At 41.7% G+C, this 19,498-nt stretch overlaps 1 protein-coding gene across 5 annotated transcripts in view; it reads left to right on the top strand.

The window, feature by feature from the left end:
• The window catches only part of TBCD (tubulin folding cofactor D), a 324,749-nt gene that overhangs the window by 160,350 nt on the left and 144,901 nt on the right, over window positions 1–19,498 (top strand). For all 5 annotated transcript variants that reach the window (XM_056553201.1, XM_056553204.1, XM_056553202.1 and 2 more), the window contains exons 2-7: window positions 5,756–5,957; window positions 10,332–10,382; window positions 10,738–10,835; window positions 13,892–13,993; window positions 15,542–15,697; window positions 15,773–15,828. In XM_056553201.1, coding sequence (XP_056409176.1) covers window positions 5,756–5,957; window positions 10,332–10,382; window positions 10,738–10,835; window positions 13,892–13,993; window positions 15,542–15,697; window positions 15,773–15,828 — 665 coding nt within the window. The remainder of the gene's footprint in view (window positions 1–5,755; window positions 5,958–10,331; window positions 10,383–10,737; window positions 10,836–13,891; window positions 13,994–15,541; window positions 15,698–15,772; window positions 15,829–19,498) is intronic.

Genomic DNA, 19,498 nt, shown 5'->3' with positions numbered 1-19,498 from the left:
TACTTTATCCTCTCCTGTATATACTGCGTCCTCTCCTGTATATACTGCGTCCTCTCCTGGATATACTGTATCCTCTCCTGGATATACTGTATCCTCTCCTGGATATACTGTATCCTCTCCTGTATATACTGTATCCTCTCCTGGATATACTTTATCCTCTCCTGTATATACTGCGTCCTCTCCTGTATATACTGTATCCTCTCCTGTATATACTGTATCCTCTCCTGTATATACTGTATCCTCTCCTGTATATACTGTATCCTCTCCTGTATATACTGCATCCTCTCCTGTATATACTGCGTCCTCTCCTGTATATACTGTATCCTCTCCTGTATATACTGTGTCCTCTCCTGTATATACTGTGTCCTCTCCTGTATATACTGTATCCTCTCCTGTATATACTGTATCCTCTCCTGTATATACTGCATCCTCTCCTGTGTATACTGCGTCCTCTCCTGTGTATACTGTATCCTCTCCTGTATATACTGTGTCCTCTCCTGGATATACTGTATCCTTTCCTGTATATACTGCGTCCTCTCCTGTATATACTGTGTCCTCTCCTGGATGTATATACTGCGTCCTCTCCTGTATATACTGCGTCCTCTCCTGGATATACTGTATCCTCTCCTGTATATACTGTATCCTCTCCTGTATATACTGTATCCTCTCCTGTATATACTGTATCCTCTCCTGGATGTACTGTATCCTCTCCTGTATATACTGTATCCTCTCCTGTATATACTGTGTCCTCTCCTGTATATACTGTGTCCTCTCCTGTATATACTGTGTCCTCTCCTGTATATACTGTGTCCTCTCCTGTATATACTGTGTCCTCTCCTGTATATACTGTATCCTCTCCTGTATATACTGCGTCCTCTCCTGTATATACTGTGTCCTCTCCTGGATGTATATACTGCGTCCTCTCCTGTATATACTGTATCCTCTCCTGTATATACTGTATCCTCTCCTGGATGTATATACTGTATCCTCTCCTGTATATACTGTATCCTCTCCTGTATATACTGTGTCCTCTCCTGGATATACTGTATCCTCTCCTGGATATACTGTATCCTCTCCTGGATATACTGTATCCTCTCCTGGATATACTGTGTCCTCTCCTGGATATACTGTATCCTCTCCTGTATATACTGTATCCTCTCCTGGATATACTGTATCCTCTCCTGTATATACTATATCCTCTCCTGTATATACTGTGTCCTCTCCTGTATATACTGCGTCCTCTCCTGTATATACTGTGTCCTCTTCTGTATATACTGTATCCTCTCCTGTATATACTGTATCCTCTCCTGTATATACTGCGTCCTCTCCTGTGTATACTGCGTCCTCTCCTGTATATACTGTATCCTCTCCTGTATATACTGTATCCTCTCCTGTATATACTGTATCCTCTCCTGTATATACTGTGTCCTCTCCTGTATATACTGTGTCCTCTCCTGTATATACTGTGTCCTCTCCTGTATATACTGTGTCCTCTCCTGTAAATACTGTATCCTCTCCTGTATATACTGTATCCTCTCCTGTATATACTGTATCCTCTCCTGTATATACTGTGTCCTCTCCTGGATATACTGTATCCTCTCCTGTATATACTGTATCCTCTCCTGTATATGCTGTATACTCTCCTGTATATACTGCATCCTCTCCTGTATATACTGTATCCTCTCCTGTATATACTGTGTCCTCTCCTGGATATACTGTATCCTTTCCTGTATATACTGCGTCCTCTCCTGTATATACTGTGTCCTCTCCTGGATGTATATACTGCGTCCTCTCCTGTATATACTGCGTCCTCTCCTGGATATACTGTATCCTCTCCTGTATATACTGTATCCTCTCCTGTATATACTGTATCCTCTCCTGTATATACTGTATCCTCTCCTGGATGTACTGTATCCTCTCCTGGATGTACTGTATCCTCTCCTGTATATACTGTATCCTCTCCTGTATATACTGTGTCCTCTCCTGTATATACTGCATCCTCTCCTGTGTATACTGCGTCCTCTCCTGTGTATACTGCGTCCTCTCCTGTATATACTGCGTCCTCTCCTGTATATACTGCGTCCTCTCCTGTATATACTGCGTCCTCTCCTGTATATACTGCGTCCTCTCCTGTATATACTGCGTCCTCTCCTGTATATACTGCGTCCTCTCCTGTATATACTGTATCCTCTCCTGTATATACTGTATCCTCTCCTGTATATACTGTATCCTCTCCTGGATATATATACTGCGTCCTCTCCTGTATATACTGTATCCTCTCCTGTATATACTGTATCCTCTCCTGGATGTATTGTATCCTCTCCTGTATATACTGTATCCTCTCCTGTATATACTGTGTCCTCTCCTGTATATACTGTATCCTCTCCTGTATATACTGTATCCTCTCCTGTATATACTGTATCCTCTCCTGTATATACTGTGTCCTCTCCTGTATATACTGTGTCCTCTCCTGTATATACTGTGTCCTCTCCTGTATATACTGTGTCCTCTCCTGTATATACTCTATCCTCTCCTGTATATACTGCGTCCTCTCCTGTATATACTGTGTCCTCTCCTGTATATACTGTGTCCTCTCCTGTATATACTGTGTCCTCTCCTGTATATACTGTGTCCTCTCCTGTGTATACTGTATCCTCTCCTGTGTATACTGTATCCTCTCCTGTATATACTGTGTCCTCTCCTGTATATACTTTATCCTCTCCTGGATGTATATACTGTATCCTCTCCTGTATATACTGTATCCTCTCCTGTATATACTGTATCCTCTCCTGTATATACTGTATCCTCTCCTGTATATACTGTATCCTCTCCTGTATATACTGTATCCTCTCCGGTATATACTATCTCCTCTCCTGGGTGTATATACTGTATCCTCTCCTGTATATACTGCGTCCTCTCCTGTATATGCTGTATCCTCTCCTGTATATGCTGTATCCTCTCCTGTATATGCTGTATCCTCTCCTGTATATACTGTATCCTCTCCTGGGTGTATATACTGTATCCTCTCCTGGGTGTATATACTGTATCCTCTCCTGTATATACTGCGTCCTCTCCTGTATATGCTGTATCCTCTCCTGTATATGCTGTATCCTCTCCTGTATATACTGTATCCTCTCCTGGGTGTATATAGTGTATCCTCTCCTGTATATACTGCGTCCTCTCCTGTATATACTGCGTCCTCTCCTGGATGTATATACTGCGTCCTCTCCTGTAAATACTGCGTCCTCTCCTGTATATACTGTATCCTCTCCTGTATATACTGTATCCTCTCCTGTATATGCTGTATCCTCTCCTGTATATACTGTGTCCTCTCCTGTATATACTGTGTCCTCTCCTGTATATACTGTGTCCTCTCCTGTATATACTGTGTCCTCTCCTGTATATACTGTGTCCTCTCCTGTATATACTATATCCTCTCCTGTATATACTGTATCCTCTCCTGTATATACTGTATCCTCTCCTGTATATACTGTATCCTCTCCTGTATATTCTGTGTCCTCTCCTGTATATACTGCATCCTCTCCTGTATATTCTGTATCCTCTCCTGGATGTATATACTGTAACCTCTCCTGTATATACTGTATCCTCTCCTGGGTGTATATGCTGTATCCTCTCCTGTATATACTGTATCCTCTCCTGTATATACTGTATCCTCTCCTGTATATACTGTATCCTCTCCTGTATATACTGTATCCTCTCCTGTATATACTGTATCCTCTCCTGTATATACTGCATCCTCTCCTGTATATACTGTATCCTCTCCTGTATATACTGTGTCCTCTCCTGTATATACTGTATCCTCTCCTGTATATACTGTATCCTCTCCTGTATATACTGTATCCTCTCCTGGGTGTATATGCTGTATCCTCTCCTGTATATACTGTATCCTCTCCTGTATATTTTGTATCCTCTCCTGGATGTATATACTGTAACCTCTCCTGTATATACTGTGTCCTCTCCTGTATATACTGTGTCCTCTCCTGTATATACTGTGTCCTCTCCTGTATATACTGTATCCTCTCCTGTATATACTGTATCCTCTCCTGTATATACTGTGTCCTCTCCTGTATATACTGTGTCCTCTCCTGTATATACTGTGTCCTCTCCTGTATATACTGTATCCTCTCCTGTATATACTGTATCCTCTCCTGTATATACTGTATCCTCTCCTGTATATACTGTATCCTCTCCTGTATATACTGTATCCTCTCCTGTATATACTCTATCCTCTCCTGTATATACTGTATCCTCTCCTGTATATACTGTATCCTCTCCTGTATATACTGTATCCTCTCCTGTATATACTGTATCCTCTCCTGTATATACTGTATCCTCTCCTGTATATACTGTGTCCTCTCCTGTATATACTGTGTCCTCTCCTGTATATACTGTGTCCTCTCCTGTATATACTGTATCCTCTCCTGTATATACTCTATCCTCTCCTGTATATACTGTATCCTCTCCTGTATATACTGTGTCCTCTCCTGTATATACTGTGTCCTCTCCTGTATATACTGTATCCTCTCCTGTATATACTGTATCCTCTCCTGTATATACTGTATATACTGTATCCTCTTCTGTATATACTGTGTCCTCTCCTGTATATACTGTGTCCTCTCCTGTATATACTGTGTCCTCTCCTGTATATACTGTATCCTCTCCTGTATATACTCTATCCTCTCCTGTATATACTGTATCCTCTCCTGTATATACTCTATCCTCTCCTGTATATACTGTATCCTCTCCTGTATATACTGTATCCTCTCCTGTATATACTGTATCCTCTCCTGTATATACTGTGTCCTCTCCTGTATATACTGTGTCCTCTCCTGTATATACTGTGTCCTCTCCTGTATATACTGTGTCCTCTCCTGTATATACTGTATCCTCTCCTGTATATACTCTATCCTCTCCTGTATATACTGTATCCTCTCCTGTATATACTGTATCCTCTCCTGTATATACTGTGTCCTCTCCTGTATATACTGTATCCTCTCCTGTATATACTGTATATACTGTATCCTCTCCTGTATATACTGTATCCTCTCCTGTATATACTCTATCCTCTCCTGTATATACTGTATCCTCTCCTGTATATACTGTATCCTCTCCTGTATATACTGTATCCTCTCCTGTATATACTCTATCCTCTCCTGTATATACTGTATCCTCTCCTGTATATACTGTATCCTCTCCTGTATATACTGTATCCTCTCCTGTATATACTGTGTCCTCTCCTGTATATACTGTGTCCTCTCCTGTATATACTGTGTCCTCTCCTGTATATACTGTGTCCTCTCCTGTATATACTGTATCCTCTCCTGTATATACTGTATCCTCTCCTGTATATACTGTATCCTCTCCTGTATATTCTGTATCCTCTCCTGGATGTATATACTGTATCCTCTCCTGTGTGTATATGCTGTATCCTTTCCTGTATATGTTGTATTCCTTAATATATATATATATATATATATATATATATATATACACACACACACTGTGTTCTCCTGTATACACCACACCTCTACAGTACTGTATATAATGACACCTCTGACCGCTGTTGGAGCTGTACAGGATCTTGGTCACTAGGCAGAATTACCATTTCGGTCTGTGTCTTCATATCTTTTGCCATCCAGCTTTTCCAGACACAGATACATCTCTAGAATAAATATAAATCTGCATAATCTTGTGTGTTGTATTCTCCATCTCCCTGACTGTCTCCTCTTCACAGGTGATCTCCCCCTGTCTGTCTCCAGTCATCATGGCTGCTGATGGCTCCGAGCGAGAGGAGGATGGAGGGCAGGAGAATGTGTCCAGCGGGAACGTCCTGGAACTGTTCACCGAGAGTAAAGAGACCCGAGAACTGATCCTCAGCCTGCGGGATGTGTGTGAGGAGATGGTCAGCAGGGAGGTCTGTATCCAGAGGATTATAGGTGAGTGATGTCATCAGGGAGGTCTGTATACAGGATTATAGGTGAGTGATGTCATCAGGGAGGTCTGTATACAGGATTATAGGTGAGTGATGTCATCAGGGAGGTCTGTATACAGGATTATAGGTGAGTGATGATGTCAGCAGGGAGGTCTGTATCCAGAGGATTATAGGTGAGTGATGTCATCAGGGAGGTCTGTATACAGGATTATAGGTGAGTGATGTCATCAGGGAGGTCTGTATCCAGAGGATTATAGGTGAGTGATGATGTCATCAGGGAGGTCTGTATACAGGATTATAGGTGAGTGATGTCATCAGGGAGGTCTGTATCCAGAGGATTATAGGTGAGTGATGATGTCATCAGGGAGGTCTGTATACAGGATTATAGGTGAGTGATGTCATCAGGGAGGACTGTATACAGGATTATAGGTGAGTGGTGATGTCATCAGGGAGGTCTGTATACAGGATTATAGGTGAGTGATGATGTCATCAGGGAGGTCTGTATACAGGATTATAGGTGAGTGATGTCATCAGGGAGGTCTGTATACAGTATTATAGGTGAGTGATGATGTCATCAGGGAGGTCTGTATACAGGATTATAGGTGAGTGATGTCATCAGGGAGGTCTGTATACAGGATTATAGGTGAGTGATGATGTCATCAGGGAGGTCTGTATACAGGATTATAGGTGAGTGATGATGTCATCAGGGAGGTCTGTATACAGGATTATAGGTGAGTGATGTCATCAGGGAGGACTGTATACAGGATTATAGGTGAGTGATGATGTCATCAGGGAGGTCTGTATCCAGAGGATTATAGGTGAGTGATGTCATCAGGGAGGTCTGTATCCAGAGGATTATAGGTGAGTGATGATGTCATCAGGGAGGTCTGTATACAGGATTATAGGTGAGTGATGTCATCAGGGAGATCTGTATACAGGATTATAGGTGAGTGATGATGTCATCAGGGAGGTCTGTATACAGGATTATAGGTGAGTGATGTCATCAGGGAGGACTGTATACAGGATTATAGGTGAGTGATGATGTCATCAGGGAGGTCTGTATACAGGATTATAGGTGAGTGATGATGTCATCAGGGAGGTCTGTATACAGGATTATAGGTGAGTGATGTCATCAGGGAGGTCTGTATACAGGATTATAGGTGAGTGATGATGTCATCAGGGAGGTCTGTATACAGGATTATAGGTGAGTGATGTCATCAGGGAGGTCTGTATACAGGATTATAGGTGAGTGGTGATGTCATCAGGGAGGTCTGTACCCAGAGGTTTATAGGTGAGTGATGTCATCAGGGAGGTCTGTATACAGGATTATAGGTGAGTGATGTCAGCAGGGAGGTCTGTATCCAGAGGATTATAGGTGAGTGATGTCATCAGGGAGGTCTGTATCCAGAGGATTATAGGTGAGTGATGTCAGCAGGGAGGTCTGTATCCAGAGGATTATAGGTGAGTGATGTCATCAGGGAGGTCTGTATCCAGAGGATTATAGGTGAGTGATGATGTCATCAGGGAGGTCTGTATACAGGATTATAGGTGAGTGATGTCATCAGGGAGGACTGTATACAGGATTATAGGTGAGTGGTGATGTCATCAGGGAGGTCTGTATACAGGATTATAGGTGAGTGGTGATGTCATCAGGGAGGTCTGTATACAGGATTATAGGTGAGTGATGTCATCAGGGAGGTCTGTATACAGGATTATAGGTGAGTGATGTCATCAGGGAGGTCTGTACCCAGAGGTTTATAGGTGAGTGATGTCATCAGGGAGGTCTGTATACAGGATTATAGGTGAGTGATGTCAGCAGGGAGGTCTGTATCCAGAGGATTATAGGTGAGTGATGTCATCAGGGAGGTCTGTATCCAGAGGATTATAGGTGAGTGATGATGTCATCAGGGAGGTCTGTATACAGGATTATAGGTGAGTGATGTCATCAGGGAGGACTGTATACAGGATTATAGGTGAGTGGTGATGTCATCAGGGAGGTCTGTATCCAGAGGATTATAGGTGAGTGATGTCATCAGGGAGGTCTGTATACAGGATTATAGGTGAGTGATGTCATCAGGGAGGACTGTATACAGGATTATAGGTGAGTGGTGATGTCATCAGGGAGGTCTGTACCCAGAGGTTTATAGGTGAGTGATGATGTCATCAGGGAGGTCTGTATACAGGATTATAGGTGAGTGATGATGTCATCAGGGAGGTCTGTATCCAGAGGATTATAGGTGAGTGATGATGTCAGCAGGGAGGTCTGTACCCAGAGGTTTATAGGTGAGTGATGTCATCAGGGAGGTCTGTATACAGGATTATAGGTGAGTGATGTCATCAGGGAGGTCTGTATACAGGATTATAGGTGAGTGATGATGTCATCAGGGAGATCTGTATACAGGATTATAGGTGAGTGATGATGTCATCAGGGAGGTCTGTATACAGGATTATAGGTGAGTGATTATGTCATCAGGGAGGTCTGTATACAGGATTATAGGTGAGTGATGATGTCAGCAGGGAGATCTGTATACAGAATTATAGGTGAGTGATGTCATCAGGGACATCTGTATACAGGAATATAGGTGAGTGGTGATGTCATCAGGGAGGTCTGTATACATGATTATAGGTGAGTGATGTCATCAGGGAGGTCTGTATACAGGATTATAGGTGAGTGGTGATGTCATCAGGGAGATCTGTATACAGGATTATAGGTGAGTGGTGATGTCATCAGGGAGGTCTGTATACAGGATTATAGGTGAGTGATGTCATCAGGGAGATCTGTATACAGGATTATAGGTGAGTGGTGATGTCATCAGGGAGGTCTGTATACAGGATTATAGGTGAGTGGTGATGTCATCAGGGAGGTCTGTATCTATCTATCTCATCTATCTCACATCTATCTATCTCATATCTATCTATCTATCTATCTCATATCTATCTATCTATCTCATATCTATCTCATATCTATCTATGTCATATCTATATATCTCATATCTATCTCATATCTATCTATGTCATATCTATATATCTCATATCTATCTCATATCTATCTCATATCTATCTTTCTCATATCTATCTCATATCTATCTATCTCATATCTATCTATCTCATATCTATCTCATATCTATCATCTATCTATCTCATATCTATCTATCTCATATCTATCTATCTATCTCATATCTATCTATCTATCTTATATCTATCTATCTATCTTATATCTATCTCATATCTATCTATCTATCTCATATCTATCTATCTATCTCATATCTATCTATCTATCTTATATCTATCTATCTATCTTATATCTATCTCATATCTATCTATCTTTCTCATATCTATCTCATATCTATCTCATATATATCTATCTCATATATATCTATCTCATATATATCTATCTCATATATATCTATCTCATATATATCTATCTCATATCTATCTATCTCATATCTATCTATCTATCTCATATCTATCTATCTATCTCATATCTATCTATCTATCTCATATCTATCTATCTATCTCATATCTATCTATCTATCTCATATCTATCTATCTCATATCTATCTATCTATCTCATATCTATCTATCTCATATCTATCTATCTCATATCTATCTATCTATCTCATATCTATCTATCTCATATCTATCTATCTCATATCTATCTATCTCATATCTATCTATCTATCTTATATCTATCTCATATCTATCTCATATCTATCTTTCTCATATCTATCTTATATCTATCTATTTATCTCATATCTATCTATATATCTATCTATCTCATATCTATCCATCTATCTCATTTCTATCTCATATCTATCTATCTATCTATCTCATATCCATTTATCTCATATCTATCTATCTCATATCTATCTATCTCATATCTATCTCATATATATCTCATATCTATCTCATATCTATCTATCTATCTATCTATCTCATATCCATTTATCTCATATCTATCTATCTCATATCTATCTATCTCATATATATCTCATATCTATCTATCTATCTCATATCTATCTATCTCATATCTATCTATCTCATATCTATCTATCTCATATCTATCTATCTATCTCATATCTATATCATATCTATCTCATATCTATCTATCTATCTCATATCTATCTATCTCATATCTATCTATCTATCTATCTATCTATCTCATATCTATCTATCTATCTCATATCTATCTATCTCATATCTATCTATCTCATCTCATATCTATCTATCTAGCTCATATCTATCTATCTATCTATCTATCTATCTATCTCATATCTATCTCATATCTATCACCTCCATTAATCCAACCCATATATCACCCATAGTCCTTGGATATATATATTGTGTATATATTGACAGCCCTTGTTGTATTTTGCAGTGATCATGGACACCTATCAGGAGCAGCCTCACCTCTTGGATCCACATCTCGGTAAGTCATCCCATTGTTCCCAATACTTTTTGGCTAAAATCAAGTGATCCTGTAGTGGTGACCCTGAGGTGCCTACTTGGAGTACAGGCTCACTGAGTGGACGCACGGGCACTTATCTCTTCACCTCTGGCACTCACCGTCGCTGTGCCGGCCATCTCACTAGGGTCGGAGAATTTTTTTATAGATCCGTCCGGATGTCCGGCCTTTATATCTGCACTTTTGGCGGATCAGGCCGGGCCCTAATAGGAGACGGGGACACAAGGTGTCAGTCATTGCCTTATAGTATTGATCTCTAAGCGCCCTTACATACCTACCACTCCCAACATGCCCTGACATTCCATGTGATCTCTTACAGAGTGGATGCTGGATCTCTTACTGCAAATTGTACGAGACAAATCCTCTCCGCCCGTTCTTATGCATCTCGGCTTCAAGTTCCTCTATATCATTTCCAAGGTAAGTCGTCTCCCTGTGTTTAGGGACCTGTTCACACCTCCTGCAGAAATCGGATGTTTTCTTGCCACTGTCAGGGGGTCCCGTGTATGATAGAAGGGGTATTCCAGCTTACGCAGGGGGCATCATATCTGTAAAATAGTGGCCTTCAAACTGTGGACCTCCAGCTGTTGCAAAACTACAACTCCCAGCATGCCCGAACAGCCAACGGCTGTCCGGGCATGCTGGGAGTTGTAGTTTTGCAACAGCTGGAGGTCCACAGTTTGGAGACCTAGGGGGGGGACCCGGCAGCAATTTATTTTCGAATTTATGGTGATATAATGTTCATATAATTTTATTATCATATAATGTTTTATAAAACCAGAAACCTATATGTAAGGTAATAAAAATTGGAATTGCGCAAATTTGTGGGGCAATCATTTCTTCAAAGTTTACAATAAAAGTAAAACCGACTTACAAACTATATTCTATGGGTCAGTACTAGAGATGAGCGAATTTACAATAAATTCGATTTGTCACGAACTTCTCGGCTCGGCAGTTGATGCCTTATCCTGCATAAATTAGTTCAGCTTTCCGGTGCTCCGGTGGGCTGGAAAAGGTGGATACAGTCCTAGGAGACTCTTTCCTAGGACTGTATGCACCTTTTCCAGCCCACCGGAGCACCTGAAGGCTGAACTCATTTATGCAGGAAAAGGCATCAACTGCCGAGCCGAGAAGTTTGTGACGAATCGAATTTACTGTAAGTTCGCTCATCTCTAGTCAGTACAATTCCAATTATACCAAACTTGGATAATTTTTGTTTCGTTTTATGGTTTAAAAAAAAAAGATAAAATTTGGAAAATGTGAAAAAAAAAAAAAAACTTTTTATTCCCATTTTCTGACCCCTATAACTTTTTTATTTATTTTTCCACCTACAGAGCTGGGCTAGGGTTTATTTTCTTGCGCCATGAGCTGTAGTTTTTAGTGGTACCTTAGTAGTATATTTGTGTAGTTCTGGTTTCTACGATCACTTTTTATTACATTTTTCTTTGGATGTGATGTGACTTAAATTCTGCAATTTTTTTTAGTTTTTAAAATGTTTTTTTGTATTCTCACCATTGACTGTGCTGGAAAAGAAATGTAGTATTTTATCCAGGAAAAAACGTTATATATATATATATATACACATACATAGCAACTGGCTCCAGAAAGTTAAACAGATTTGTAAATTACTTCTATTAAAAAATCTTAATCCTTTCAGTACTTATGAGCTTCTGAAGTTAAGGTTGTTCTTTTCTGTCTAAGTGATCTCGGGAACTGTCCAGAGTAGAATCAAATCCCCATAGCAAACCTCTTCTAAACTGGGCGGTTCCCGAGACGCGTGTCATCAGAGAGCACTTAGACAGAAAAGAACAACCTTAACTTCAGAGGCTCGTAAGTACTGAAAGGATTAAGATTTTTTAATAGAAGTAATTTACAAATCTGTTTAACTTTCTGGAGCCAGTTGATATATATATAAAAAAGTTTTTTCCTGGACAACCCCTTTTAATAGTTGGGACAGGATGCGGATGATGGCGAGGACCAACTAAGACGCAGTGTTCCCAAGGAATCCATCAGCACCCCGCAATTACATCACGGGGGTACCGATTGGACCACTAGACACCAGGGATTACCAACATTTAGGGGGAGATTTATCAAATCCCATCCAGAGGAAAAGTTGCTGAGTTGCCCATAGGGCCTAGATCTCTGAACTGTGGACCTCCTGGTATTGCAGAACTACAACTCCCAGCATGCCCGGACAGCCGTTGGCTGTCCGGGCATGCTGGTAGTTGTAGTTTTGCAACAGCTGTAGGCCCCACTTTGGAGACCACTGCTGTAAGACATCTAGAAGGGGAATATAGGGGGAGATTTATCAAAACCTTTCCAGAGAAATAGTTGCTTAGAGTTGCCCATAGCAACCAATCAGATTGCTGCTTTCATTTTTGAAAAGGCTTCTGAGAAATGAAAGAAGCGATCTGATTGGTTGCTATGGGCAACTCAGCAACTTTTCTTCTGGACAGGTTTTGATAAATGTTTAAAGGGGTACTCCGGTGGAAAACTTTTTTTTTTTTTTTTTTTTTTTTTTTAAATCAACTGGTGCCAGAAAGTTAAACAAATTTGTAAATTACTTCTATTAAAAAATCTTAATCCTTCCAGTACTTATTAGCTGCTGAATACTACAGAGGAAATTATTTTTTCTTTTTGGAACACAGAGCTCTCTGCTGACATCACGAGCACAGTGCTCTCTGCTGACATCTCTGTCCATTTTAGGAACTGTCCAGAGCGGCATATGTTTGCTATGGGGATTTTCTCCTACTCTGGACAGTTCCTAAAATGGACAGAGATGTCAGCAGAGAGCACTGTGCTCGTAATGTCAGCCGAGAGCTCTGTGTTTCAAACGGAAAAGAACTTCCTCTGTAGTATTCAGCAGCTAATAAGTACTGGAAGGATTAAGATTTTTTAATGGGAGTCATTTACAAATCTGTTTAACTTTTTGGCACCAGTTGATTTAAAAAAAAAAGTTTTTCACTGGAGTACCCCTTTAAATGCTGCGCCATTTTCCTCTCACCCCACCATGACATACTCTTACTAGGGGCAGGAAGTGGTTAAATGCATACAGGTAAAATAGCAGCGCACCCCTAGTGTAGCCCATAACCCATGGAGGGGATAATATGTGTATTGCACTTACCAAATGATGTTGCCCAGAGGACGCAGCCTTCCCCCCCCCTGAGCCTGTATATACAGATCACTAGCCACATACAGCAATGTGTCTTAGAGCAATAAATATAAAATAAATAAATATATAGGCTCTCCGGATGATGTTTCTTCCCTGATGATCAACAAGTCCGAGTACACACAAAAGGTCACTCATTTATTGAACAGCTGCACAAAGTAACGCGTTTCAAGTCTGAACTGTGTGTAAATACATATGAATGAAGTCTCCGCCTCCTGATCAGTTTCCTTGTAGCCCCGGGGAGCTCTGGGTCCCGCAGCTTTGCCTCCTGTAATGCAGCCGCAGTGACAGATCTCTGTTCCCGCAGGTTCGGGGATATAAGATTTTCCTCCGCCTCTTCCCACATGAGGTTGTGGATGTGCGGCCGGTGCTGGAAATGATCTCCATACAGAACCCTACAGATCACGAGGTGAGAACGACGTTACTATAGAACCTCTTCATACTTGGGGTACAGGATAACACTTGGGGTACAGGATGATAACACTTGGGGTACAGGATGATAACACTTGGGGTACAGGATGATAACACTCGGGGTACAGGATGATAACACTTGGGGTACAGGATGATAACACTTGGGGTATAGGATGATAACACTTGGGGTACAGGATGATAACACTCGGGGTACAGGATGATAACACTTGGGGTACAGGATGATAATACTCGGGGTACAGGATGATAACACTTGGGGTACAGGATGATAACACTTGGGGTACAGGATGATGACACTTGGGGTACAGGATGATAACACTTGGGGTACAGGATAATGACACTTGGGGTACAGGATAATAACACTTGGGGTACAGGATGATAACACTCGGGGTACAGGATAATAACACTTGGGGTACAGGATGATAACACTTGGGGTACAGGATGATAACACTCGGGGTACAGGATGATAACACTCGGGGTACAGGATGATAACACTTGGGGTACAGGATGATAACACTTGGGGTACAGGATAATAACACTCGGGGTACAGGATAATAACACTCGGGGTACAGGATAATAACACTCGGGGTACAGGATGATAACACTCGGGGTACAGGATGATAACACTTGGGGTACAGGATGATGACACTCGGGGTACAGGATGATAACACTTGGGGTACAGGATAATGACACTCGGGGTACAGGATGATGACACTTGGGGTACAGGATGATAACACTTGGGGTACAGGATGATAACACTTGGGGTACAGGATGATAACACTCGGGGTACAGGATAATAACACTTGGGGTACAGGATGATGACACTTGGGGTACAGGGTAATAACACTTGGGGTACAGGATGATAACACTTGGGGTACAGGATGATAACACTTGGGGTACAGGATGATGACACTTGGGGTACAGGATGATAACACTCGGGGTACAGGATGATAACACTTGGGGTACAGGATGATAACACTTGGGGTACAGGATGATAACACTTGGGGTACAGGATGATGATAACACTTGGGGTACAGGATGATGATAACACTTGGGGTACAGGATAATAACACTCGGGGTACAGGATGATGACACTTGGGGTACAGGATGATGACACTTGGGGTACAGGATGATGACACTCGGGGTACAGGATGATGACACTCGGGGTACAGGATGATGACACTCGGGGTACAGGAGGATGATGACACTCGGGGTACAGGAGGATGATGACACTCGGGGTACAGGAGGATGATGACACTCGGGGTACAGGAGGATGATGACACTCGGGGTACAGGAGGATGATGACACTCGGGGTACAGGAGGATGATGACACTCGGGGTACAGGAGGATGATGACACTCGGGGTACAGGAGGATGATGACACTCGGGGTACAGGAGGATGATGACACTCGGGGTACAGGAGGATGATGACACTCGGGGTACAGGAGGATGATAACACTCGGGGTACAGGGTATATTATGTATATATTTCGGGGTTCCTCTTCTCATGTCCTTTCGTTCTCCTGGCAGACCTGGGAGACACGTTACATGCTGCTCCTGTGGTTGTCGATGACGTGTCTCATACCCTTTGACCTCTCACGTCTGGATGGTAATCTCTCTTCAGAGGGTACAGAAGGCGCACAGATCCGTCGCTCTACCATGGATCACATCCTGGACGTGGCCAAGGTCTGTTCTCTCCCTGTCCTCTCCCCCGTCTCTCTATACAGAGTCACCTGATTCTCTTCTCTCCCATCATTTCAGTCCTATCTCCTGGTCAGTGATAAAGCTCGGGATGCGGCCGCCGTCCTTGTATCCAAGTAAGTCTGTGTACTGTATATTAGATCCTCAGGGCCTCTGTCCTATGAGAACACTGCTCAACGAGCAATCCCCAATATAATGTCCTCAGAATCCTCCCCATTCACTGCACCAGCTATAACTACACTCACATATTTATATCATCTGTTCCAATACATATATTATTATTATTACCTTATTTATAGCAAAGACTAACACTGACCTCCAGGGCAGCAGATCAGAGTATTGTTATCAGATCAGCCTCTAGGTGTCAGCAGAGCTCCCGCTTCTTCATACCACTGTATGTAACCTGCACGTGGTCTCCTCCAGGTGCCCCGGCGGTGGTCTCCTCCAGGTGCCCCGGCGGTGGTCTCCTCCAGGTGCCCCGGCGGTGGTCTCCTCCAGGTGCCCCGGCGGTGGTCTCCTCCAGGTGCCCCGGCGGTGGTCTCCTCCAGGTGCCCCGGCGGTGGTCTCCTCCAGGTGCCCCGGCGGTGGTCTCCTCCAGGTGCCCCGGCGGTGGTCTCCTCCAGGTGCCCCGGCGGTGGTCTCCTCCAGGTGCCCCGGCGGTGGTCTCCTCCAGGTGCCCCGGCGGTGGTCTCCTCCAGGTGCCCCGGCGGTGGTCTCCTCCAGGTGCCCCGGCGGTGGTCTCCTCCAGGTGCCCCGGCGGTGGTCTCCTCCAGGTGCCCCTGGTGCCAGAAAGTTAAACAGATTTGTAAATTACTTCCAGTACTTTTTAGCAGCTGTATGCTACAGAGGAAATTCTTTTCTTTTTGAGTTTCTTTTGTCTTGTCCACAGTGCTCTCTGCTGACACCTGATGCCCGAATCAGGAACTGTCCAGAGCAGGAGAAAATCCCCATAGCAAACCTATGCTGCTCTGCACAGTTCCTGACTCGGGCATCAGGTGTCAGCAGAGAGCACTGTGGACAAGACAAAAAAGAAATTCTAAAAGAAAAGAACTTCCTCTGTAGCATACAGCTGCTAAAAAGTACTGGAAGTAATTTACAAATCTGTTGAACTTTCTGGCACCAGATGATTTAAAATAAAATGTTTTCCACCGGAGTACCCCTTTAAAGGTATTAGCCAGAAAAAAATAAAATAAATAGGTATTGTGTTAAAAATATAATAAAGCAACTTACTAATATAATATTCTTAGCCATGGGGCAGAGATCTCTCCATATTGGCATTGTAGCTGTGATATAATTTCACACTCATTGAAAGCAGAGATCCTGTTCCTGCTCCCTCCTGTCTGCTCAGGACCACATTATTGATGTGAAGAAGGGATGACTATATTACTGCTCATTAGATTTTAAGGCAGCAGGAAGAGCTTTTCAGATAAGACAGCAGTGAGCCTCTGTGACTGTGAAAGGCCTCCTACTGCCATAAAATCTAATGAACATTCACATTCTGGGAGTTGTAGTTCTTCGACAGCAAAATAAGTTACCTGTGTATGGTGTCAAAAAAAAGGATAGTAAAACAACTTACTAATCTAAGGTTAATAGTCATAGTGAAGAGATCTCTCCATATGATATGAATGCAGAGCTCCCATCCCTGCTTCTTCTTCCCCTCCTGTCTGCTCAGAGCCAGATCATTGATGTGAAGGGGGAGAGCTCATATTACTGCTCATTAGATTTTATGTATAATCTGTTGTTGCTAGGAAAAGAAAAAAAAAAAAATTACATCAGCGTAATGTAACGTAACACAATGCAAAGTTAGAGCAAAAAAGACATCTAGAAATTAATATGTAAAGGAGCAATATCCATGTTTGCAATAAGTTAAAGCATAAACACAAGCGAAGAGCTTCAGAGGGGGAATACCCCAGTAAGTAAAATAAAAGGCGCAAGAAGTGGCTGAGGAGCTACCATTAAAACATACGCAGCTAAAACTATCGCAGTAGCTCATAGGCCTGAAGGTGAGCAGCTAGGCCACACATAGGTAGAGAGAAAGGAATCAAATAATATAAAGAAGGGGAAAAGGGAGGGGGACAGGGGATCCAATCACTGATGATAAAGTGAGTACCCACTAGATTATATGGCAACAGGGAGCCTGTGTCAGTTACTGCTGTCTTCTCTGAGAAACTTCCTGCTGCCATAAAATCTAATCATCAGTAATCTAAGCGCCTCACTTCACATCAATGTTATTGTCCTGAGCAGACAGGAGAGGAGGGAGGCAGGGGATCTAATAAATTGATGACAGTGAGTGCTCACTCGATTTTATGGCAACGGGTAGCTTGTGTCAGTTACTGCTGACTTCTCTGAAAAACGATTCCTGCTGGCATAAAATCTAATGAGTAGTAATATAAGCTCCTCACTTCGCATCAATGTTATTGTCCTTAGCAGACAGGAGGGGAGGGGGGCAGAGATTTAATAATTTTAAGACAGTGAGTGCTCACTAGAGTTTATGGCAACAGGGAGCCAGTCTTAGTTACTGCTGTCTTCTCTGAGAAACTATTCCTGCTACCATAAAATCTAATGAGCAGTAATATAAGCTCCTCACTTCACATCAATGATATTCATCAACAGTGAGTGCTCACTAGATTTAATGGCAACGTGAAGCCTTTCTCTGTCTGTCTTATCTGAGAAATACACCTCTTGCAGGCTAAAAATCTAATAAGCAGTAAATGAGATCCTCACTTCACATCAGTGGTCTTGTCCTGGGCAGACAAGAGGAGAAGGGGGGGAGCATGGAGTGGAGCTCTGCATTCAGAGAGTGTGATGTGGTATCACGGCTACAATGCTGACATGGAGGGATCTCTGCACTATGGCCAATATAACATTTGTATTAGTAAGTTGCTTTGTTATACCTTTTAACACCATACACAGGACAATACCTTTAACCCCTTAAGGACTCAGACAATTAAATTTTTACGTTTTCATTTTTTCCTCCTCGCCTTCTAAAAATCATAACTCTTTTATATTTTCATCCACAGATTAGTATGAGGGCTTGTTTTTTGCACGACCAGTTGTCCTTTGTAATGACATCACTAGTTATATCATAAAATGTATGACGCAACCAAAAAACACTATTTTTGTGGGGAAATTAAAACGAAAAACGCAATTTTGCTAATTTTGGAAGGTTTTGTTTTCACGCCGTACAATTTATGGTAAAAATGACATGAGTTCTTTATTCTGAGGGTCAATACGATTAAAATGATCCCCATTATTATATACTTTTATATTATTGTTGCGCTTGAAAAAAATCACAAACTTTTTAACCAAATTAGTACGTTTATAATCCCTTTATTTTGATGACCTATAACTTTTTTATTTTTTCGTATAAGCGGCGGTATGGGGGCTCATTTTTTGCGCCATGATCTGTACTTTTTTTTGATACCACATTTGCATATAAAAAACTTTTAATACATTTTTTATAATTTTTTTTAAATAAAATGTATTAAAAAAGTAGGAATTTTGGCCTTTTTTTTTTTTTTAGTTCACGCCGTTCACCGTACAGGATCATTAACATTTTATTTTAATAGTTCGGACATTTACGCACGCGGCGATACCAAATATGTCTATAAAAAATGTTTTTTACGCTTTTTGGGGGTAAAATAGGAAAAAACGGACGTTTTACTTTTTTATTTCGGGGAGGGGATTTTTCACTTTTTTTTTTTTACTTTTACATTTTTTTAACATTTTTTTTTTACACTTGAATAGTCCCCATAGGGGACTATTCATAGCAATACCATGATTGCT

The sequence above is a fragment of the Hyla sarda genome, unplaced genomic scaffold (assembly GCF_029499605.1).
Source record: "Hyla sarda isolate aHylSar1 unplaced genomic scaffold, aHylSar1.hap1 scaffold_259, whole genome shotgun sequence".
NCBI lineage: Eukaryota > Metazoa > Chordata > Amphibia > Anura > Hylidae > Hyla > Hyla sarda.
This window is presented reverse-complemented; position numbering and strand designations above follow the sequence as displayed.